This window comes from Vitis vinifera, chromosome 12 (genome assembly GCF_030704535.1).
Source record: "Vitis vinifera cultivar Pinot Noir 40024 chromosome 12, ASM3070453v1".
NCBI lineage: Eukaryota > Viridiplantae > Streptophyta > Magnoliopsida > Vitales > Vitaceae > Vitis > Vitis vinifera.
Genome location: NC_081816.1, coordinates 1,906,415 through 1,931,840, shown reverse-complemented (window position 1 = coordinate 1,931,840; position 25,426 = coordinate 1,906,415). Strand labels below are relative to the sequence as shown.

General features: G+C 35.5%; 3 protein-coding genes across 5 annotated transcripts; 2 read left to right on the top strand and 1 right to left on the bottom strand.

Annotated features, from left to right (window-relative positions):
• The first annotated feature begins 3,577 nt into the window (after positions 1-3,577).
• Positions 3,578-6,097, top strand: LOC100254081 (G-type lectin S-receptor-like serine/threonine-protein kinase SD2-5). The gene is made up of 3 exons (XM_010658861.1): positions 3,578-4,196; positions 4,293-4,672; positions 4,706-6,097. Exons 1-3 carry the CDS (start codon positions 3,578-3,580, stop codon positions 6,095-6,097), a joined length of 2,391 nt encoding a protein of 796 aa, XP_010657163.1.
• A 2,282-nt stretch (positions 6,098-8,379) lies between these two features.
• On the bottom strand, positions 8,380-13,848 carry LOC100259129 (V-type proton ATPase subunit D). Its single transcript, XM_010658781.3, has 2 exons — positions 13,581-13,848; positions 8,380-9,402 (listed from the first exon to the last, which is right to left on the bottom strand). The coding sequence occupies exon 2, from the start codon at positions 9,381-9,383 to the stop codon at positions 8,598-8,600; it is 786 nt and encodes a 261-aa protein (XP_010657083.1). The 5' UTR covers positions 9,384-9,402; positions 13,581-13,848; the 3' UTR covers positions 8,380-8,597.
• A 3,009-nt stretch (positions 13,849-16,857) lies between these two features.
• LOC100254000 (ATP-dependent Clp protease proteolytic subunit 4, chloroplastic) lies at positions 16,858-25,378 on the top strand. 3 transcript variants are annotated; one of them, XM_002282616.5, is made up of 3 exons: positions 16,858-17,443; positions 19,609-20,110; positions 24,872-25,378. In XM_002282616.5, the coding sequence occupies exons 1-2, from the start codon at positions 17,052-17,054 to the stop codon at positions 20,090-20,092; spliced, it is 876 nt and encodes a 291-aa protein (XP_002282652.1). In that variant the 5' UTR covers positions 16,858-17,051; the 3' UTR covers positions 20,093-20,110; positions 24,872-25,378. The 3 variants fall into 3 exon arrangements, with proteins under 3 accessions (XP_002282652.1, XP_010657084.1, XP_059597363.1); XM_010658782.3 differs by lacking the exon at positions 24,872-25,378 and adding an exon at positions 24,780-24,854 and having other exon boundaries at positions 16,864-17,443; XM_059741380.1 differs by lacking the exon at positions 24,872-25,378 and adding an exon at positions 24,051-24,469 and having other exon boundaries at positions 16,864-17,443.
• The last annotated feature ends 48 nt before the right edge of the window (positions 25,379-25,426 follow it).

Sequence of the window (25,426 nt, the reverse complement as noted above, 5' to 3'; positions counted from 1 at the left end):
AATTAGAAATTAAAAAAAATAATCAAATTGAAACATTAATAATAATAATAATAATAATAATAATATGAACATCAAATTTAAAATTTTAGTTAATATATATGTATATATATCCTTTTTTATATGTTATTTTGAAATATGTAAAATGTTATTTTTGTTTTTGTACATAGATTAAATACGTTTTATATGAAAATATATTTAACATTTTTTTTATAATAGAAAAATATGAAGATATTATGCTTTTTTTGTAAGTTTGAATAAAACAAAAATATTAATTCAACTATAATTTGTTAAACCTTAGTCAGCAAGTTATTGTTGACCTTTACATTCCTTGACAGGGAATGTAATTGCTTTGAAACTCAACGTCTAAAGGTTTGTGACCGCAAATCTCTATTGTAAATAAAATACTAAAATTTAAATACATGATAACTCTGGCCAAGAAAAACCAGAAATAGAGTTATCACGGCTTTGTAGTATTCTAGGTGGTTGTCCTCTAAAATAAACTATAATATGTTTATTTGTTTTTTAGACTCAAATGATTAATTATTTGTTAAAGGTAAAAAAAAAAAAAAAAAAAAAAAAAAATTGTCTAATTCAAATAAATCAAAATAAAATATGAAAAAAAATTCTAAATAAACCTATTTAAATTACAGAATAATTATTGATTTGTAATTTAATTAATCAAGAGTGGGGTTCCATAATCCAACTTCGAGCATAAATCTTTAAGCGAAACATAGGTATATGATTTAATAGTCTTAGGGTAATCAAAATGTATGGTCTAACGAGACCAACCTGAGTTCGATACCTCAGAGTTGATTCGTATCCTAACTTTTAATATTTTATTCCATTGAATTACCTAATAGATGAATGGACATGAAATCTAGGTTTAGGTCTAAAATTTTTAGGCTTTTACCACTCTATGTATATTTGTTTTAGGGTAAATAACAATGACAAAACCTTTGATAACTAGGGATCAAGAATTATCAAGAATCCCTAGTATTAAGGAATATACAATTGTACCATCTCCTAAGTCAAACTAACTTTAGAGGATATTTTGATCTTAATACCAATCCTCTAACCTTTCATTCATTTCATTATTAATCTCATTTCATTTGTTGTTTCCCTTTAGATCTAACCCTACTTTTTCATGTTTCATCCTAAGATGGTTTTTTAGCCTCTTATGGGCATGTTCTTACATAGGCCATAAAAGAATAAGAAATAACCATTCTTGATTTCAAAGAAATTAAAAACAATAATTTATTCGATAATAAAAAGATAAAAAGTACCTAAAAATGACTAAAAAATAATAAAAAGATGATTTCTTGTCATGTGGGGCCACTTAAGGCGGATGGAGTGCCCAAAATGCAACTCCAAAGGTAGAGGCAAAACATCAAAGTAGTAGTGGGTGAATTAGAAATTAGGGTCATTTCGAAATGAATTTACAATTCATAAGTTGAATTTTGAAATAATTTCGAAATGGTCCTTTAACTCTGTGCAATTGTCTTCAAATTGTCATAACTTTTTTGTTAGTTCCGATTTGCACATCATTTGAAGCGTTGGACTCCTGATTTCCTAAGCTTTAAAAAATATGTAGCATGCCTAAAAATGACATTGGAAAGTACTCCAAATTTTACCTCAAAGTTAGAATATATGCTATGGCTAGATTTTGAGTTCCAAATTTCTATGTAAACTTGATTGCATTTGCTTAAAAACCTCCTCCATTATTGTTGCTTGCCCTCTATCTCAATCCACAACATTCATTGCTTGTATTTCATGCCTATGATTTGCTCATCATGTCCTCCGCTTAGACTCTTCATGGTTCACAAGTTTGAGTCACTCAGTTATGCATGTTTAACCCCTTCTACATCCTTAGTTGATAATGACTTTTGCACTTATTATTTTTTTCTTCTCTTAAACCTAGGATTAGGCTCAAAATAGAAATAAAATCCATAATTAGGGTTTTAGCATTTATTTTAGTTAAGTTGGATGATTTGAGTTTTTTATATTACATAAATCATATAATATATGTGTCATTGGAGCACATATTTTGGCTCTAATCACCCACCTATATATGATTTTTATGACAATGTTGGTACAATGCAGTTGTGCTCCAACCCATTGTCTCACTCTCACATGAAGCATGTGGGCATGGATTTTCATTTCATTCGTAATCAAATTCAAAATGGTGTTTTTCATGTTGCTCATGTGTCATCAAAAGATTAACTATTGGATGCTTTGACAAAACCGCTATAATGTCATCACTTTCTTTCTCTCAAGACCAAAATTGGAATCTCCTATTGGAGCTCCATTTTGAGGGAGCATGTTAATGTTTATCTTTAATTTAAATATTAGTCTTTATCTATTATCAATTAACTTAGAATAGGAGATAATAATTATTAGTTTGAATTAAAGTAGAAAATAGACTTGTTCTCTAAATTTTAGATGGTCGAGGTTTATCCCTTCAAACATTATTTGTATAGTAATATTCATCAATCATCAATAAGGAATGTCATATTTTCTCAATCTTCTTCTTTCACTATAGATATCGCATCTTTTTGCATATTTTTTTGTTAATTCAATACATGTGTGCATGTATGCTTTAATTACGTACTTATTTTTGATAAATCTCTTCATTAATGTCCTATTTTTTATCTCTTCAATAATAACATATTTTGATCTCTTTCAAAACTTACATAATATTCAATTTGGTAGCATTATTTTTAGATAATACAACATTAACTTAAAAAATACTTAATGGAATTAAATTTTAAGATTATAGATCGATGTTTAAGATTATAGATTGATGTCCAACTAGTCGTACACATGATCAATTGTGCAAACTTTTGAACACTCAAGGGTTACACATATGACCAAAATCAATAAGTAATTGTAAGAAACAAAAATTCATATTTCTTGTAGGGATATAAACTGAATTTTGTGATGAAGATATTTGATGGATAAATAGGCTTTTATTTCAGGGGTGGAAGCCTACGATGGGTCATTAAAATTCACTTTGGGGGAATTAATTAAAAATCTGGAGATTGTGGGGGGTTTCCCACCACATGTCCTTTTCAGAAGTCTTCCTGGCTCCAATGAAGGTAGACAGACTTGACTCTGGTTGGCTCGACACCAACAGAGAGGTCCATCAAGGTTACCAGCGAGTGAATAGAATTTCTTTCTCTATTTGAAGTTGTCGGGGCTACATGATGACAGTTGGAAAATTAACTCATCCCCATCGTGAAATGCCAGGATATTCTCAATTCTCAATTATTTGTTCCTGTCCATCCTTAGTATTACACGACGATATATAGGAAAACTCATTGGTCACCTTCCCTAAACAATATGTATACTGTCACGATATTATCAAATCTTCATCATTTGTTTCTTTCTATCCATCATGTTTCAATACACCTTGAAATTGCTGGACATATGCCATTTTAGATGCCTAAATGTTAACGACCAAGGAAGCCAAGCATTATACCCTGACTCCATAGAAAACATAAACATATAATTTTTATTCCATGTATATTTATATAATTATAACATCTTCTTCTTTTACTTCCTTTTGTCCGTTGAAGCTATGGGCATCAGCAGAATTCTGGGTTGTCTTCTTGGGTGTCATATTCTTTTTATTCCTTTTTCCCTCCCTGTCAATGCCCTAACAGCCTATGACTCTGCTGCCAATCTTTCATCTTCATGGATTAATAATGGGTCTCGAGATATTGGTGTTGATTCTGAAGATTACTCCACGCTAAGGCCAATCTTTCTTGGACAAGGCATCAATGCGAGTTTCGCATGTGGCTTCTACTGCAATTATAATTGTGAAGGTTACCTTTTCGCTATCCTCATATTCCCACCAGCCAGAATACACAATTTTCTAGAAGTCCAAGACCCAAAAGTAGTGTGGTCTGCTAATCAGAACTTTCTGGTTAGAGATGATGCAACCTTGCAACTCACGCAAGATGGAGATTTGATCTTGAGAGATGCCGATGGTACTTTTGTTTGGTCCTCTAACACATCTGGTAAGTCTGTTGTGGGCTTAAACTTGACCGAGATAGGAAACCTGGTGCTGTTTGACAGCAATAACGCATCTGTCTGGCAGTCTTTTGATCATCCAACCGACAGTCTAGTTCCAGGACAGATTCTGGTTTTCGATCAGAAACTCACAGCTAGTGCATCCAACAAAGACTGGTCTCAAGGTTTGATTTCATTTTTCATCACTAACTATAGTGTGGTTGCTCTTATTGGGTCCCATAACTATTTTTTTCACTCTCATGGTTATCACAATGGTACAGAATCAAGATATGTCATATTCAGGAAAGAAGGTCTCCTCTTTCCCTCCGCTCAGCCCGTTTTTTCTTTTCCTGGCCCATTTTCTGCTCAGTACATGAAGTTGGAACCCAAAGGTTATTTGACATTTTATGGGTTTTTCAATGACATTTGGAAGGTTTTGTTCAATCCCCTTCTTGGAGACTTCAACTGCGCATACCCTATGATATGTGGCAAATATGGAGTTTGCTCAGAACAGCAGTGCTTTTGTCCAGGACCAACTGCAGGAGAAACAAGATATTTCACGCCAGTAAATGATGAGGAACCTGATCTTGGGTGTAAAGAAATCACACCCCTATCCTGCAATGCTTCTCATTATCAGAGTCTTCTTATGCTCAGAAGCACAGTGTCCGCGCTTATTCTCCCAAACAAGTTTGAGATTTTTAATAAAAAAGAAAGCGACATTGAAAGTTGCAAGCAGGCCTGTTTAAGTAATTGCTCCTGCAAAGCTGCAGTCTTTTGGTCTAGTCACGGAGCTTGCTATCTACTATCTGAAATATTTTCGCTGATGAAGGATGCTCATCCACCGGGGTTGACGACATTCATTAAGGTGCAGAATATCTCAAATCCGGGGGATCCTCCATCTTCCTCAAATCCAGAGGGTCCTCAATCTTCCTCAAGTCCAGAGACTATCATTAGTCAGCTGTTGTCTCCTTTCGGAGCTTTCGTGGGCCTGGTTTTTATAGTTATTATGATAGGAAGATATCTAATTTTGAAAGGAAAAGATGTCAAGGAAGACGGGGAGGATAAAGATCTGCTCCAAGTACCAGGGATGCCAACTAGATTCTCTCACGAAATCTTGATAGTGGCCACTGAAAATTTTAGTCGGGAGCTTGGGAAAGGAGGATTTGGTTCAGTCTTTGAAGGGATTCTGACAGATGGAACAAAAGTTGCTGTGAAGTGTATCAATGGTTTATCTCAGACAAAGGATTATTTCTTAGCTGAGGTTGAGACCATAGGCGGCATTCACCATTTGAACTTGGTGAGACTGGTAGGATACTGTGCCAACAAATCAAATAGATGCTTGGTTTATGAATACATGTTTAATGGCTCCTTGGATAAATGGATCTTCCACAGAAACAAAGAGCTTGCTCTTGATTGGCAAACAAGGAGGAAGATCATCCTGGATATAGCAAAGGGTCTATCCTATCTCCACGAAGAATGCAGACAGAAAATCATCCACTTAGATATCAAACCCCAGAACATCCTTTTAGACGAAAGTTTCAATGCAAAAGTTTCTGATTTCGGACTCTCCAAGCTAATGGACAGGGACCAAAGCCAAGTGGTGACAACCTTGAGAGGAACTCCAGGATACATGGCTCCTGAATGGCTGATCTCCGCAATCACAGAAAAAGTGGACGTCTACAGCTTTGGTATTGTGACTCTGGAAATTTTGTGTGGGCGAAGAAATTTGGATCACTCTCAGCCCGAGGAAGATAAATATTTGTTAAGTCTTTTTAAGAGAAAGGCTGAGGAAGATCAGATGTTGGATTTGGTGGATAAGTACAGTGAGGATATGCAGTTACATGGAGAAGAAGCTGTGGAGCTGATGAGGCTTGCTGCATGGTGTCTACAAAATGACAATGGTAGAAGGCCTTCTATGTCGATGGTGATCAAGGTCTTGGAGGGGGTGATCGATGTTGAAGATAATCTGGACTACAATTTCTTTAATTCATCAGGACTAGGAGCGACTGAAGCAGTTCATCGGAGGGAGATTAATGTGGGTTTTGCCTCTCCTGTGTTGCCGTCTATTCTATCAGGACCCAGGTGAGAAATAACCACTCGACTCTCTGTTTAGACATATTTGGCTGTCTTGGAAGGCATCTCATTTTAAGAAATATCATTTTCAATCCTTTGTCATTTGGTCATCAAAATTGTTGGCCTCACTGCACACTTTACATCATATATCCCTGTCAAGTGCTGACGCTTTCATATATCTTACCAATGAAAAATATTATTCTTTCTAGAAAAACAATGATATTAGAAAGTAAAAAAAGGGGAAAATATATATATATATATATATATATATATATATATGAATTTCATTTAAGAAGTGTTTAAAAAGGTAATTAATAAGAAAAAAACTAAGATACCAATTCAATACTTACCCAAATCTCGATTTCTATTATTAAAAGTGCATAAAACAATTTAGAACCTTAGATGAAGGTACAAATAATGCTGCTAAGGAAGAAAAAATCATATTAAGGTATAAATGAATGAGATCGGGTCCAAAAATTGCACTTTTTGATAAGTACCTCCTTGATATTAAAGCTAAATCCTATTAATAATTATGATCGTATGAATATCATTATGATCTTATAATAGTTATAAGGTAAAAACAATAATATGTTATATATGTTAAAATTCTTTAAAAGATAATAGAGTTCAATAAAATTTTCATTAAGATTCCACCTTCTTAATGTCATTGAAAAAACACATTAAAAATAAAGTATAACATGATCTCTCTTTTCTTTCCTTTCTCCCTTTAAAGTAAACAAATTCCAAGTAAAGCAACAATTGATACATAGGCATCACTCATTTTCATTTTGAAATTCAAAAAGTGATCCAACAATTAAAAAAATCACAAAGTTTGAAATCACTTTGCTTCTTTGTACTTATATTTTTTCCGTTTTTTTTATTGGACAAATAAACTTCATCATTTTTCTTTCTTATTTCAACTATTTTTCCATTGAAAGAACCCTTGAAAAAAAATACTTTTAAATTTATTCTTTTTCATCTAGATTCATAGTTTTTCTTGAATTAATTTAATTTATCTATTTTCAATCATTATTTTTTTATTTATATTCATTTAGTTATATATATATATATATATATATATATATATCAAAAAGGCACTAATTAAAAATATTTATTGAAAAGTATTAAATGAGAGTAAGGTTAACACGTGAAAAGGAAAAATATATATATAGAAAAAAAGAAAGAAATATAATAATGTTTGATCTACTACAATAATACCATCCTCCCAAACCAATGTTTAGAGAGAGAGAGAGAGAGAGAGAATTACAGGTAGAGAGAGACAAAATTACAGGTATATAAAATGGTTCTATTTGCATAATTTCAAATCAAACTAAATAACAATTATTTTAACATTTTCCGGTTCAAAAACTTTTAAATTTGCAGGTTTAAAGTTTTAGAGCTTTATTATTATGGGCTGCGTTTGGCTGTGAGCTCAGGCAACCTACACTTGGGACACTAGAATTGGTTTATTTAACCCTGGCCTGGCCCAGCCCGGAATGTCTGTAGCCATTGCGCTCAAGCAAACATTGGGATGGCAACGGGACACATTCAGACAAAGCAGCCCCATCCCAACCGTCTTAATTACTTACAACACAGTCTTATCCCCAAGGAAAAATAATAATAATAATAAACGAGGCAAGGCGAGTCCGAGATCTTCCCATACCAATCTTATGCAGTTTAGTGTTTTAATTTTCGTTTTTTAAATTGATTATATTAAAAATAAATATAATTTATAAATAAATAAATATTATAAATTTTTATATTTTGTTTTAATGAAAAATAATTCTGCCATTTATGTGTTAAAAAAAAAAGTTAGTCAATTAATTAAAATAATTTTTATTAATCATAAATCTAATCAAGGCAAAGGAAAATAGGATAAGGCAATACCCAAACTCAATCATACTCGACCTAGGTTTAAATAAAAAGAAAAATCCCCAAACCCGTCCCTAATCTGTTTACCATTTCCTCAAACATGGCCTATTAGGGACAAGGGAGGATAAATACCCTACCCGAAAAAACAATCTCCATTACCATCCCTAAGCAAAGCAAAAACCCAGGAATAATAAGAGTATCCAAAAACTTGTAACTTATCTTAAAACCATATCCACTATAATAAATAAAGGAGATTTTGGAATGTATTGAACACCTCCGGATGAACTAGACAGGGGCAAAGAACACAGAAGATCACTCCCATGGAAGCCTACGCCATTCCAAAAGATAAGAAAACACAGCTATAAAAGGAAGATCACCGCCATGGAAACAAGAATTGATACAATAAATTGGGTATGCACTGAATTAACCAAACACTCTCCAGAAAAAGATAATAATAATCTTAAAGCCTCAGAATCATGAGAGTTTGATTACAGAGTTGACACAAAAAACATACATGAACTTTTTATTCAGAACATAAAAGTGCTCATCTAAACAATAACCGTATGTTACCACCATTAGTACAAGCAACATACCCAAAGGGCACACAACCTAAGAGAAAGCATATAAACCTAACCTCCACCTCAGAAAATTATATCTTCATCCTTCTCCATAGCTGCAGACAATAAGTTGTGTGCTGCATTTAATGAAATTCCTTTCTGCAAAGAAACTTTCCCTGCAAACTGATCCTCTGAAAACTCCTTCGCTGAAGCCATCTGTCTCTCCATTTCCCTCTTCTTATATCCTTGTATCTTCTTCAACCTGAAAAAGTCCTCCCTTTCCAGCTCATCCAGCTCCCCTTTAATGTAGATTATGGTATTCTCCAACCTTGGCTTCACAACATTCTCTAGGGCATTAACCCTACGATTCGTGGTCTTGATTGCATCATCAAGAGTCAAGAATGATGTCTGGAGGGAAGCAAGCTCAACAAGAACCTCAATTGCTTTGACATAAGCAGCTCGGCAGAGCTGGACCTGTTGGCCACCTCTAGCCAATCCAGTGAGGTCATTCTTAGTCTCCCCTTCATTAAAATACTCAAACTTGGGAAGCTTCACACCAGCCACATTCTCTTGCCGGGATCGAACTTTAAGAGATGCATTTTGGACATTCTCAAGAACAACATGCTTGATGTTCTCACCAGCAACATATTTGGCTTCAGTTAGAGCAAAGGAGGAGGCTTTCATGACCTCTCCCATTGATTCCTTTGTGGATACAATCTTCTTGAGGATTTGACGAAATTGCACTGTCAGAGCATCACTCTTTTTCTTGAGGAGAGCATGACCCCTTGTAGCACCAACAAGGCGTGCTTTCATGACTCCAAGCATTGTAACAGTTGGAACGACAGTCAATCGCTGGCTTTGGCCAGACATCTTGTCAAAATTCTAAAAGCTGAAAAGAAAGCTAAGGATCAGATTAATTTTCAGAGGCAGGAAAACTTATTTAAAATATGTCAAATATTTACTAACACATGGCATGATAAGGAAATAAATTCACAATCCATAATAACAACAACGCTGAAATAATTAGCTTCTGCAGAAACATTCAAAGGGCTTATCCCAATAAAACAAAATAAGTAAAAAAAAATAATCAAAATCCCTCCACACCAAGGTCAAAATTCACCAGGACTACTGAAGTTCTACAAACTTCTCAGATATCAAAACAGGAAATCTTCCAAAATCTATCAGTTACTTGTCAGCCCCTTAGCCACTTGATTCAGACCCGGAGAAATAGGCCTCATGGGTAGGCCTTGCACCCATGAGAGCCTAGGCGGAAAGCAAGGAAAGCCGAGAGGTTTGGTGGTTCAAACCCCAGGAGCTAAGTGTGGGGATCGCGGACAAGTCAAGCGCGCACTCCGGATAGACGTTACCGAAGGATCCGGACATGCCTATCCGGAGAAGTTGGAACGTCGGCCGGACAGGCGCCGGATGTGAGATATCCGGAAAGGGGGAATGAAGGATTCCCGTCCGGGTGCATGAGGGATTCCCGTTCGGGTGGAATGAGGGATTCCCGTCCGGGTGCATGAGGGATTCCCGTCCGGGTGGAATGAGGGATTCCCGTCCGGTGGAATGAGCTATGATTCCCGTCCGGGTGGAATGAGCGATGCCACGTGTCGCAAGGGGCCGTCTACGTGTCCAAGGAAGAGGGAGTCACGCGGCACCTTTTTAGGGAGGATCCCACAAGTGGGTGGTTTCTCAACAGACCACCATCTGGGTAGTGGGTGGTTGTGCAAGCGGTTCAGGGCGGTTATGGACGGTTGCATAACCACCAAGGGAAAAACTGTAAGGTGAGTCTTTTAAAAGGGCTCCTGCAGCCTTGAAACAGGGGGTGAGAATTGGGGAAAGGGTTCCTTCTCGTATGCCTTGGGTGAGAGCATTGTACTCTGGTTCAAGAAGCAATTTTGTCTTGTAAAAGTGATTAATACAAGTTGGGAAAGGATTTTCCTGTAACCTCGTGTGTTCCTGTTGCTTTGATTTCTGTATTCTACTCTGTTCTTCTAAACGTTGGGAAGGGAAGGTTGGCTAAGGACGGGTCCTTAGCACCGCACACTCGTAAGAAAAATTTAAGGTGATTTTCGAGGGTGTGACATTACTAATGTAAACCCCTACAAATGAATCCACAGTACACCCATGGTGTTAAATATCTGTTATAATTATCCACAAAGAATTTTCATCCAAAATTCAATGTTTGTCATGGATCTCTATAACATTTTTAAAATTGATGTCAAAATTCAATTAATATTACCTTATTTTTATAACCTCAGTATGATGGTCAACATAATTACTTTATTCCATCACCACACAAGAATGAGTATTACATTACTAAATGCATTAAATCTCATATTTCATTTTCTACCCCAATAAATAATCATAGTTTTCCAATATAATGTGAGTAAAAGGGTTGAAAGAAGCACACCACAGAAAATATAGGAGCTGACTAGGAGATGAAGTTAACTTAGAAAGGTACAAGACCATGCTAGATGAACAATCAGCAAATAGAAATCACTCTAAACTAGTCAATATAGTAAAGCCAAAAGAAAACTGAATTTAGCAATATAAATTTCCAAAATAGCCACTTCCACGCAATTTCACTGAAATGCCAGCTCGTAAACAGCCAAACATGTCAACTTGAACTCATGAAAAACCTGATATGGCAACTCTAGGTTAAAAAAAAAAGGAAAAAAGAAAAAAAAATCCTCAAAATTCCATGAAGTCACATCGCAAACTTGCAGGTGTTATTAACACACTGGACTTGTAAAATTAAAATGAGAGCATGCTCTAAAGTGCTTTATGAACAAAAAGTACTTGTAATCTATATTACCTACCAAAAAGGCACCTATGCCTTATAGCATTGTAGAAGGAACATTCTAAACGCCTAGGTGCCCAGCCATTCTATAAGTCCTAGTAGGGGTAAACCTTGTATTCTATATAGATTTTTTTAAGGTGGATGACAGCATGGATTTTCAGGCACCTTTCTAGGTAACAAAGAGAAATTTCTTGGCACCATTTTTATGGAGCTACTGCCTAACTTGAGAAACTAATGTCTTAAGAGGGGATGATCTGAAGATGCATGCGAAAGGAACAAGTGGGTGTGGTTTAGCAGTTCAAATGTTCACGATAGTACCTTAAAAGCTCTATCAGGAAATTCATTAATTGTTTTTACACATCTTTTTTTTTTTCCTTTGAATTATATAAAAATGGAAAGAAAAGGAAAACCACCAAAAATATACGATCTTCACGCCTCGTTCCCTTCCCTTCACCAATTATAACCCCACCCAAACAAACATTACCTTGCAACACTCCCCAAACAACAATTACTTTATTCAATTTTTCTTCTTACAAGTTACAATGACCTTCACTTGTTTTCCTCAAAATTTTCTAATTTTACACCAACTCTCTTGTTTCTTTTGAAAAATTCATTATGCTATCATATTCAAAGCATCAAAAAGATAGCAAGATAGTATTAGAAAGTAGAGTATCCTTTCATATTCATAGATCTGATGAACTTTCTTATTCACTCTAAAATAGGTTTGCACTAGGAGGGAAACACAAGCATATTAGAAATTAAACAAGGTATGAAACTTCTCCTACAATGAGTGTAGCAACAAGGACAAAGAAACAAAAACTAAAACACATTTTTACCTATCATCAAGATGACTAAATGGCTGGTGAATTATTCCAACCAAAGCACCATAAGACCAAGTAACTAACCAGGCCCATCACCAAGGGCATCCATGCTTTTAAACACCATGTGCTATCTTCCCCATAAGAACTCCTCTAGAATTTAGAAGGAAAACAAATCCTGATTGCAAAATTTATTTTAAAAAGAAGAGGCTCATTAATTACACTTTTGGTTCTTCAACTTTAATTTGTCCATGATTGCAAAGCCCAGTAACTGAACCATCAATGCCGTTTACCATTCTACAATCCCAAATCACTAAAGTTCCGTTCAGTTTCTCAATCCTGAAAGCATTGAAAAACCCAAAAAGACAGTTCTTCATCAATTTCACTTGTACTTGATCATTGGTTCTCCAACTTTACTTTGTCCATGGTTAGACCATCACGTTCTACTAAACAGAAAATCTCAAAGCTCAATTTGGTTTTCCCAAAAATTTAGCAGAAAAATTTTAGTTTTAGGTTCTTCAATACCTGGAACCAAGAATTCAAGAACCTGTTCTCGACCAAGCCTAATACAAGTATCTGGTTTACCAATTAAGAAAACATGCTTTACTTTTGTTTAAACCTGCATGGCAAAAAATATAAAAGTCCAAAAGTTTCTTTGCTTTTCCTCACTTTTCTCAGCAACCAAATAGCAGTGTAGAGGCAATTTCATCTTTTTAACCTAGAGATAGAAAAAGAAAAATATTTAGATGCTTCACAAATAAAAGATTTTTGCCAACTATCCAGCAAAGTGAATTAGATCACGACCATGAAATCCCCTTTACTCTGAGGAGGGGGAAAAAATATGATACTACACAAACAAAACAATTTGACAAGGTTTGTAGAAAGCGGATCGCATTTCCCTCACTTTTAGAAATGAAACTGCCCCATCATCCATTGATTCAAGACGGTCCTTCACATAATTCGTTTCCCAAAAGACACAGTACATAAAGGGCCTGACTTTGAAAAAAATTACAAGGCATGCAGTAGCTCCATCACCCCTTCTTCATTTCAATTAACTTAAATCTCTCTCTTTGGATGGTAAGGCATGTTCCCTTAGCAATGGATAGTACAAAATCATGTGCTGAAAATTCTCTATTTTGTATAGCATCACTCCATAAATAAAATGATAACAAAAAATCACAGAACGCTAAATCTAGATCCCAGAAGTGGACTGATCCTAATTTTCCTTCGTAAAAAACTCAATAGAGTAAAATTATAAGTTCAATTGTCCATTAAACTAAAATCACCAGTCGATTTACGAGAACAATTTGCAGATCTAAATCCATGAACCAGACAAAAGGAAAACAAGAAAGAATCAAAGCAAACTGAATTCAGAAAACAGATGAAAGCAAAAATGAATCGAAGGATAGGTTTCAGATTAAAACGGCATCATCCGGAGAGACAAACCTGATAACTTGCGGACTGTGCGAATGCGGCAGGGAGTGTCGACGAAGGGTTCGCCGCCGGTGGAGGTGTTGGCCGGAAACACGAACGGAGTGTGATATCAAGGGTGATCGAAGAGGTGTGAGATGCGTTTGGGGGTTCGGGGGTTCTCTTTTTTTCCTTTTTGTTTTGGTGATCTTTATTTGTATTTACTCTTGCCACGCTGGCAAACAATGGGGCCCACCCAATTATGTGACAGTGTAAACAGTATAGTAAAGGCTGTTTGGATTTGCCTTCGGAAAGCCACAGGCAGCTTCTTCAAAGTTCAAAACTATATTTTCTATTAAAAAAAAATTAAAATTAGAAATAAAATATCTTTTGGTACCACAAGGCATGCGGCCCAAAGCACCACAGGCTCCCAAGATGTGTGACCAAAGATTACCAAGATGTATCGTCAAGGCCGTACCATGGGTGTCCGATCATTCAAATTGTATTACGAAGAGCCGTTATGAGCAATGAACCAGGCCCAAGTCCATGAAAAAACGTTATTAGGTCTCACAAGTATGGGTAATGTCTTTTCTTAACGCTTTTTGAATGTTTTAAATTACCCTTTGAAAGGGAGGTGTTGACCTACATGGCATGCCTAGGGATGGCAATTTTGACGATATTCAATTTTCACGGGTTTAGGTTAAATATAATCATGTTTATGTTATAATCATGTCAATTTAAATAATCCTATATAACCCGTTTAATAAATGAATCATATTCAAATTTGACTACTCAACTCTATTGATCTGTTTAACCGGTTTACTTATGTGATGTCCCACATCGAATAGGAAAAAAAAAAATTTGCTATATAAATATGAATTCTTTTTAACTTCATAGATGTATTTTACAGTCATAAAGCCCTTTGAATCCATTTAAATCTAAAACATGTGGGTGGTTATATAAATGATATTAAAGTCGATCTTCAATCCCAACGTCTTCAATCTCGACGTGAGGGTTTATTGTTTGCATAGGGAGTGAGAGGTTATATTAGTATAAACTCCTCTTAACCTTATAAATGTGTTTTAAAATTAGGGCTAACTTAATCATATTAAAATTGTTTGTCATTTCCTAACTTGTTTACTTAATCACATCTAAATGGCATATTTATAACCCAACTTGTCTATGACTTCCCTTAACCCATATGAATTTATTCATTTTATATATTAAAATAATTATAAATGTCATTTGACTAAAAGAATTAAATAAATAATTAAAATTTTATATATTTTATTATAAAGATTAAAAATGTTTTATAATTAAAATATAAACAAGGGTAAAACTAAAATTTAATTTACTTTCTAAACTATAAACATATTATAATTAATATTAAATTAAATAATTAAATTAATTAAGATTTAAAATTTTAAAACTTAAAGAAGTTAAAAATATTTTAACATGATATCATAAATTTAAATTTTTAAATAGATTAAACAAGTTATGATTGTATTAACAAATTAAATAAATTAAAATTGTCTTAACAAGTTCAATGGGTTAGAATTGTATTAACAATTTATTCAGATTAATTCATATATGATTTAACTTAACTCGTTTATTAATCAGGTTGTGTTCATGTTAACACGTGTGGGTTTTTCTTTTTAGAGGGTAGTTAGGGTCAGGGATAAAAATGTCACGATATATCGGAGATGAGAAAATTCGGTAAATATTGTCAAAAAATCATCAATATATTGTTGATATATTGGTTGGAGGCAATAAATTGCCAATTTTCCCAATTAATCAGTTGTCACGACGAAAAATCTTCAATATTTCAATAATTTATCATCGATTTTTGGGCAATATTTCTAAAAAAAACAAAAACGCATTTTTTGAGATATAAACAAAATATTAAAAGAATATTCTAGAGAAAAAATTAATTATAATTAATTTATAATTAAATGAAAATTTTTCATTTAATTGATTATAAAAAATATAAAAATTATCATCATAATTTTTTCAGTTTTTTTAATATCATTAATAAATTAATTAAATATCAAAATTTTTAACATATATTATAATTTATTTTATATTATTTAATATAATTAAATTAAATGGATCATAATTTTAATATTAAATATATTTTAAAATTAGACATATTATAATTAAATATCACAATATTATTATGAAATAATATTTAATATAATCTAATAATAAGCGTACACTTATAAAATACTTATTTTTTATCCATACATACAATATTATTATTAAATATAATAAACCATATATATATATCAAATTCTTCATTAAATAATTTAAAAATGTTTATTGTATTTTTAATCATATTTGTATGAGATTTTTCTTACATTGCCGTGAATTTTGATCAATATTAGGTCTACCGATATTTTTTTCCACCAATATAATTTCGATATATCCGTAAAATCAAGGTACCGATATAGCTATGATTACCAATATTTTCATTCTTAGTTAGGATTTCTCTCTAAAGGTTAACTAGAAGATGACGGGCAAAACTAAAACTCTAACCCTTCACATGGGTATTTGTAGGGCTTTCCTATGGGCTTAAGTGACTCGAGCCTAAATTAGGTTTGGGTTACCTAATTTAGACTAATTAAATCCTAATTAATTAATTAGCCCTAACAGGCTCTAATTAATTAATTAACTCATATAAAAAAAAAACAATTCATTAGATCTAGAGCAACCTTACATTTTTTTACCAAAATGCCTTTATACACACTGATGAACCAAAAACCCAAATCCCTCAAAATAAATGTGCCTCCATGGAAAAAAAGTCTAAACAGGGAACAATAAAACCAGTGGGAAAATATTGATTCCCTCGTAATCTAATTCTAAAGTTGATTAACACTCCACTAAAGATAATCAATTACATTCTAACATCCTATAAAATTACAATGAGCATAACTCGGGACCATGCCCTACTATTCACTACATGCAAACTTTTTATGAACTAGTAATTATAATCTAATAAGGTAGTGTTAACACTTATCAAAATTATCTCTCCAATTTTTGAGTTATAAATCCCTTTTATATGATCAATTGACATACTCTAATTCCAAGGGACATATTAAAATTTCATTGAAGGGATTATTATGATCATAGTATTTTAGATCACATATCCTTTAAATCACTTAAGAGAACACACTATTTTAATACCATGAGATATTATGGTACCTCTATTAAGAATATTTATTGTCACAAGTCTCCGGTAACAGTAACCCAATTCATAGGGATAAAAAGTCATCTTACCATATATCTAAACCCTTTGTTAATTTTGGCACAAACTCGATACCCATAGATCATTGTGATTAACTACTTAGAACTAGAGAGGACCTACATACATCCACATTAAGCTTAAGACACCAGACTGAACCGGTGAAAGTGGATAAAAAGGAGGGATTGGATTTCATTTTTGAATCCCAAGTCCCAGCCACTGGAGAGCTACTCAAGAGAAACCTCACTCTCACTGATTTTTTTTCAATGGGCCTGCTCTCAGTTTCTTCTCCACTTCCCTCCCTAGGGTTTCCCAATCTCCGCACCACCTCTTTCCCCAAGCCCTCTTCCTTCTCCCTGCGCCCCCTTATCTCCGCCTCACTCTCCTCCTCTCCATCTCTCAAGGCCCTCAATACCAAAACCCTAGATTCAGTTTTAGCCCTTCCACTAGCCCATGGCTCTCAGACGCCGGGCATGGGCGCCAGAGGGGCGGAGGCGGACGCTATGGGCCTGCTTCTGAAGGAGAGGATCGTCTTCCTTGGGAACAACGTGGACGACTTTGTGGCCGATGCCATAATCAGTCAGTTGCTGTTGTTGGACGCTCAGGACCCCACCAAGGACATCAGGCTCTTCATCAACTCCCCTGGTGGCTCCCTCAGGTACACCAACAGCATTTCGGACTAGTTAATTTTCCTCTTTTTGAAGGTAGAGGAAGACGATTTGTGAAATTAGATGGAGCAATCTTTCTGGAAAAAATTCTCCGAAGAAACTCTTCCCATCCGAAACAAATAGAGACTGAGTCCAATTGAATTAGGATTAAAAAAATTTATTGTGTGCCCCATACTTTTTGAGAAGCTAAGAAACTCAGGTTGGGCTATAACACTGCTATCTGGATGAGTTGAATTAAAGAAATATATTTCCATTCGTTTTTTCCCCTTTTACCCATATTGTGCAGGTCTATCTGATTGGTCTAGTTTCATACGAAGTATATAATGGATACTTCAGGTAGAGCACCTCATAGATGGTGTAAAATTGAAGTAGAAATCAAAAAATTGTGCTAGTGAATGGGTGTGAATTTTTCTATTGACCTTGTTGATAAGGTTGGCTATGAATGGGTTTTTTTCCATCTGTTTGTATTGATGGTGGCTGTGGTTGCAGAGAGAGAGAAATTATGATTTACTCTTGGTCTTGTCAAGGGTATGTCAAAATATAGATTAATAAATCCGTACACAAGACTCTGGGGAGCATGCCATGTAGCATATGTATTATTCTTTGTTTTTTAAGAAAACATGCTATGTTTATGCTAAAAAGACAATCAGAAATGATTTCTTTGCTGGATACTTAGTAACTTTTTTCTTGGAAGCTTCATTTTTTAGCAACTTTTTATCACATCCTACACACATGAGCCCTCCCTTGAGTATTAATAGCTGGCAGAAGATTCTTTTACTCGAAGATAAGCTGCTTACCATTGTGAAAACTCATCCACAATGACCCTTCAAGTTGGAGCTTCCTTCATACGGTCGGAACATTTTGGAAGCTTTCAGAAATGTAGGAAAATCTAGATTATGATAGTGTAAATAACCCTTATGCTGTGAAGTGCAGCAAACCTTTGGATCAGGGAAGGTTCTAGGGAGTCTTCAAAAGCCTTAGGTCTCTAAAACATTCTTTGAGGGCTTAAGTATTCAAGCCTCATAGAGAGTTTTCTTGTGCAATAAAAGCATCCATTCTTCCAACATTACTAGGTATCCCTTTGTTTTTTTTCTCTTTACATCTTAAACTTTTATATTGTCTATCTTTGCTCAGCATTACTGGCAACTGTTTGAGGCAAGGATGGCTTAGCAACTTCTAGTAACTTGAGTTATCTAAGTGACACATCGTTGCTTAAGAAAAACCTACATTTGTGGCATTTTGCTTGCTCATTTGCTTTAGATGTAAGGTTATTTCCTTTCCCTCTTTTATTTTCATTTTTGTCTTTCTATGTCGAATCCAGTTGATGATTTATCCTTCTCTATTTTTATTTGGAGATTAGGGGTAGACAAAGAATAGTTGACTGTTGGGGCTTGTAAAAATATTTTCCAAATTCACATTATAACTGATCATTTTTTTAAATGCTTTATCTTTGACCTTTGGACATATAATATTTGACCTTTCAAGATTACCTTTAGACAAAGAATAGTTTATGATTTCCCCTCAGCTCCTCCCTTGTTACCTAACGCCTTTGATAAAATTCATTGACCCACAAACAACATAGGACAGATAAGCCTTTATTAAGTACAGATAAAGAATGTTAAGAACATCAGCAAAAAATACACTTGCTAAACAAAAGATCAGCATAGTCAATTGATGTAATGTCCTTCTGTAGGAGGCCTTCTCTAAACAAATTTTGAATGGTTCTTAATATGCAGATTTTCCATCTGGAAAGATGTTTTGATCATGTGTCTCTTTCACCATCTTTTTATTGTAGAATATCCTCTTGTAGGATCATTGGGATAGGGTCCAGTATATTGCTTCTCTTTGGGCCTTGACTTTAAGATAGTATTATGACTGATGGAATTGTAGCTTGTTCTTCAAGATCAAAGGCATATCTTTTGATGTGGGATCAGTGTCATTAAGGAAAAGTTGAATAAATTTTGATGGTTCTTTGAGAAATCTGTCATTTGCATGTATTTCAGAGAATTTTCAATTTCTTTTTGGTGTATTCCTTGTATCATCTTTCATTCAAGTCAAATGTCATATTGTTTCTTGTAAAAATTGTTTTCTTGGTTGGGTTGTGCTTGTCTCCTTCTCTTCACTAATTTGCTTTTGTTGTTATTGTTTGTACTAGTGCTACAATGGCTATTTATGACATTGTACAGCTGGTTAGGGCAGATGTTTCCACAGTTGCACTTGGCATTTCTGCATCAACAGCTTCCATAATCCTGGGTGGTGGTACCAAAGGCAAGCGTTTTGCAATGCCCAACACACGGATAATGATTCATCAACCTCTTGGAGGTGCTAGTGGCCAAGCAATAGATGTGGAAATTCAAGCCCAGGAAATTATGCATAATAAAAGTAATGTCACAAAAATTATCGCAGGTTTTAGTGGTCGCTCATTTGAACAAGTCGAGAAAGATATTGATAGGGATCGTTACATGTCTCCAATTGAAGCAGTTGAATATGGAATAATTGATGCTGTTATAGATAGAGATAGCATTATTCCACTTGTGCCTGTGCCAGAAAAGGTGAAGTCAAGACTGAATTATGAGGAAATCAGTAAGGATCCAAGGAAATTCTTGACACCAGATATCCCTGATGATGAGATATACTAGTTGATATATTTGATACAGGTATGTTTACTGTTTTCTTTTTATGTGCTGGATTCCAAGTGGTTTGTGATTAGAGTAGCTTCTATTCAAGAAATATGGAATTGGAGTATTGTGACTTTTTCATACTAAAAACTTTAAAAAAACAGCTTGGTGTCATTTTATCTGCATGCAATGTTTAACCATTGATTCCTTCTTTCAGTCATAGAAGTAAGCAAAGGTCATATATTGCTTTTATATATGCTATAAAGACTTTGTATTTACAGTTAACTACAGCAATGAATCTTATTCATATTGTTTTGAAAGAATAAATTGTTGAAGGACTGCCCTGAGGCATGGTTGAGATAGCAAGCGATGGGCTAGGATAGGGAGGTTGCTATATACCCAAAATAATAATAATAAGTTACTTATAAGAAAAAAAAATCCTGAAGGACTTGAATCATAATTCTATTACTAGGAAATAAGGGGAACTGATCAACTGATGCAAAAATTTTAGTAGTTTTACTTTGGTTTGGATCTAATAATGAGTTACTTGTAAAAAAATAAAAACGAATAAAAAACAAAAGCTAAAGAAAGCTTGCAAAATTTTTGTAGTTTTAATTTTGTTGGACCTTGTTTTTCAACTTTATGGAAAGTTGACAGAAGCTTAAGGCCAAGGCTTACTACAACCGTGGTTCAACAAAAGGGCTCATAGATGAAGATGATTTAACTTTTTTTTCAAGGAGCCTGGAATAATTACCTGAATGTCCAAAAAGGGCTTGCATCCCAATTGCCTTAGATTCTTAATCATTAAATAGCCGCTAAGAACCCCTTAAGGTCTCACCTTAGTCATCTTGCAAAACCACTTCTTGCTCTGGCTTAATTAAGCAACCATGAGACTGCTTGTTGACCACCACAGCTTCACTCATAGCTACAATTGAGAACAATAATTGAAACAGGTGCAGACAAGGGGTAGATGTGAGGACGGGGCTCTAATGTTGCCATAATCCCTAACTCATAAATGTTGATAAGATTTGTAATGATTTAATGGAGTTTCAACAATCATCCGGTGGTGTTCTTTAAACAACAGTCTCAAAATGAAATCAGTGGTAGAGGACTTGGAGCTAAGGGATTTTCCTTTACAGGGGGGTCCTTTTACCTAGAGAAGCAGGCTGAATAATCAGTCCCAGTCTAGACTTGACCGGTTTTTAGTGACAGATAACTAGGACAATATGTTCAATGGGGTTGTGCAGGGGATCCTTCCCATACCAGATTCTGATCACTTTCCCATTCTCCTAGAAGGTGGAGGCATGAAGAGAGGTTCTTCCCCTTTCAGGTTTGAGAACATGTGGCTGGAGGATAAGGGTTTCAAGGACTAGATGAAGAAGTGGTGGGGGAGCTTAAATTTCACAGGGACTTTCAGCTTTGTTTTGGACGTAAAACTGAGAGCCTTAAAAGATATTCTGAATAATTGGAATAAAGAAGTGTTTGGTACCATTGACACTAAAAAGGGTGAAGCTCTCAGACAGGTGAGGTATTGGGATGAAATGGAGAAATATTCAACTCTGAATCTGGAAGATTGTGAAGCAAGGAAGGAGGTTAGGGAGTCTTATAAGACTTGGGTGTTGAGGGAAGAAATATCTTGGAGACAGAAGTCTAAGGATTTGTGGTTGAAGGAGGGGGACAATAACACCAGATTCTTTCACAGGATGGCGAATGCTCATAGTAGAAGAAATTGGTTGTCCAAGTTGAAAGTGAATGGTTGTTGGTATACGGAGGAGAATGATTTAAAAAATAGTGTGGTGGGGGCATTTCAAAAGCTGTATTCTGAAGAAGGGGGGTGACGTCCTTGTATTGAGGGGTTGTCTTTCATGAGGTTAGCAAGCAGTGAGGATGAGGGGCTGGAATTCCCTTTTACAGAAGGAGAGGTGTATGCAGCTCTTACATATCTAGGCAAGGACAAAGCCTCTGGTCCGGATGGCTTTACCATGGCTTTTTGATTGTTTTGTTGGGATGTGGTGAAGATTGAGATTATGGGTTTTTTTAGAGAATTCCATGAGAGGGGCAGATTTGCAAAGTCACCGAATGCTACTTTCCTGGTTTTAGTTCCAAAAAAGGGAGGTGCAAAAGATCTGAAAGACTTCAAGCCGATTAGCCTTGTGGGCAACCTCTATAAGTTGTTGGCTAATAGAATTAAAATGGTGATGGGGAAAGTGATCTCGGCGTCCCAAAATGCCTTTGTGGAGGGTAGATAGATTTTGGATGTAGTTTTGATTGCAAATGAGGTTATGGACTCAAGGCTAAAAGACAATGTAGGGGGTGTGTTATGTAAGTTGGATATAGAGAAGGCTTATGATCATGTTAGTTGGAGTTTTTTGTTGGTAGTTCTTAAAAAGATGGGTTTTGGGGAGAGATGGATAAAGTGGATAGAATGGTGTATCTCTACTATGAGATTTTCTATTTTAATAAATGGTTCTCCTTCCGGTTTTTTCCAAAGCTCGAGGGGGTTAAGACAAGAAGATCCCCTCTCTTCTTATTTGTTTGTGATAGCCATAGAGGTTTTTAGTTGCTTATTGAGAAGGGTTATTAGTGGGGGCTTCTTATCTGGGTGGAGGGTGAGAGATAGGAGTGGTGAGGGGTTACAAATCTCGCATTTGTTATTTGCGGATGATACACTGGTTTTTTGTGATGAGTCTTTAGACTAGATGACTTATCTAAGTTGGCTTCTCATGTGGTTTGAGGCGTGTTTAGGGTTGAAGATCAACTTAGAGAAGAGTGAGTTAATCCTGGTGGGTAGGGTGCATGATATAGAGGATTTAACCTTGGAGTTGGGTTGTAAAGTGGGTGAGCTCCCTTCCTGTTATCTGGGTTTGCCTTTAGGGGCACCCCTCAAATCAATGGCTGTGTGGGATGGTGTTGAAGAGTGTTTTCGTAGAAGGCTTGCTATGTGGAAGAGGCAGTATATTTCAAAAGGAGGGAGACTCACTCTAATTCAAAGCATTTTTTCTAGTATGCCTATATACATGTTTGTCTTCTACTTGCCAAGAAAAGTGAGGTTGAGATTAGAAAAGATCCAGAGGGATTTTCTGTGGGGTAGGGGAGCTCTCGTCCAAAAGCCACACCTTGTTAGGTGGAACTTGATTTGCTTGGATAAAAAGAAAGGTGGGTTAGGTGTGAGAAATTTAGCACTGATGAATAAAGCTCTCTTATGTAAGTGGAATTTGCAGTATGCAAATGAAAGAGAGGCTTTTTGGAGGTGATTCATAAGTCACAAGTATGGTGAAGAGGAGGGGAGATGGTGCACTCGGGAAGTAAGTGGGAGATACGGTGTTGGGCTTTGGAAAGTAATTAGGAAGGAGTGGTTGCTTTTAAATGGAAAATTGGCCTACCATGTGGGTAGTGGGCAGAGAGTGAGATTCTGGACAAACAAGTGGTGTGGAGATGTGCCACTTTGTGAGTCCTTCCCCTCTTTATTTTCCATCTCTTTGTCTAAGAATCCGTGGGTTTCGGATGTTTGGAATCCTGTTGGTGATGGAGATGGTTGGACCCCTCTTTTCACAAGGGTGTTTAATGATTGAGAGATTGAGGTGGTGGAGCATTTTTTGTAGAGGATCCAAACCTCCTGGGTGCAAAAGAAGGAGGAAGATAGAGTGTTCTGGACAACTTCAAAGTGTGGCGCTTTCTCAGTCAAGTCTCTTTATTCTATTTTGGAGCTTAGAGGCACTTCTTTGTTCCCTTGAGATAGTGTTTGGAGAGTGAGAGTGCCTCCTAAGGTAGCTTTCTTCGCTTGGGAGGCTTCCTGGGGTAAAGTCTTAACTTTGGAGCAACTTCAAAGGAGGGGGTTCTCTTTGGCAAGCAGGTGCTTTCTTTGTCTATCGGAAGTAGAAATGATGGATCACATTTTTACTTCATTGTGTCAAGACGCAGGTCTTGTGGAATCTTATTTTCTCCCTTTTTGGTATGACTTGGACTCTTTCGTGTACAGTGAAGGAAACTCTTCTTGGATGGCATGGAGCGCTTGTGGGGAAAGCTCGTAAGAAGGTTTGGCAAATGGCTCCCTTGTGTATTTTTTGGTCAATCTGGAAGGAAATGAATTTTTTAGCTTTTGGGAATAGGGAGCTTTCGCTTCAAAGATTTAAATATTCTTTTGTATGTAATCTTTGGTATTGGGTCAGGGTTTCTTTGGTTTTGAGCCCTTCTTCTCTTGTAAGTTTTTTAGACTGGTTAGGCTCTAAGTAAGGGAAGTTGGTGTGTTGCTTTCCTTTCCCCTTAGGGGTGTGTCTTTGGGCTTGTTTGTATACTCCCTGTATACTTGGAGGGCACTGTTTTTGGTGCTTCCACTTTTAGTTTAATATACTTCCTTTTTATCTATTAAAAAAAAAAATGAAATCAGGAAGCAATTTTCAAAAGGGTGAGGAATCTGTGGTACCCATTACATGTTTTCTAGATATGAACAAAGTGTAGGTGCAAACTAAAGAAAATCAATCCTGATCACAAAAAAAAAAAAAAAAAAAATTGTTTTACCATTCTAATTTTGGCAATACAATGACAATGGGGGAAAAGCTTACTGAATTTTCCACTTTAGTGATGGGTATCTATTGCATGGCTGCATGTTAAGGCACAATACTGAAAACACCTAAAAAATCTAAAACTGGTCATATTAGATGTCATACGCTTACTGTCTCTGCTTATTAACTCACAATTGAAACTTCAGGATAATTGTTCTCTTCCTTGTTGGTTTTTCCTACTCTTGGATGAGGGCTTGCAGTAGGCAGATTGTTCATACCATGTATGGTTTGCTTGCAGGTTTTCAGGATGTGATTGCCTCTTCTTAGTAATGGAGCTGTCCACAGCAGAACTGAAAATACCAATGTTATGTTTTAGGTGCTTCAGGATCCCATTTTACTTCCATTTAAAAAGGATTTTGATTTTCAACACTCTCTTTCATGTGAACCAGTGTGCACACTATACTTTTGGTCTGGTTACGGCCGAAACAGATTGCATTTACTCTTTTAAGGCAGTATGTCTTGGTCATGCAGAGAGAGCTAGGCAGTGGTCAGGATATGCAGCAGCATTTCATCCAAAATTGATAATTGTGACCTTGCTTTTGTCAGCGGCATTGGCATTTGTAATAGGTTTTCAGTAGTTTGTTTCAGGAATATTATTACACAAGTGCGTTTTGCTTTGCTGCTATCTGGGAAGTCAGAATTGTTCTACCTTCCTGCCATATGAGGTATCATGACTGCAATTGGTGTTTGTACTACAATTCTGTTTGTTTCTTTCAAGAAATATAGCATTAGGGTTTAACAGCAATTGATTGGCATCTATAAAAGTGTTTCACTTTGGTGCTGTTTTTAGGTG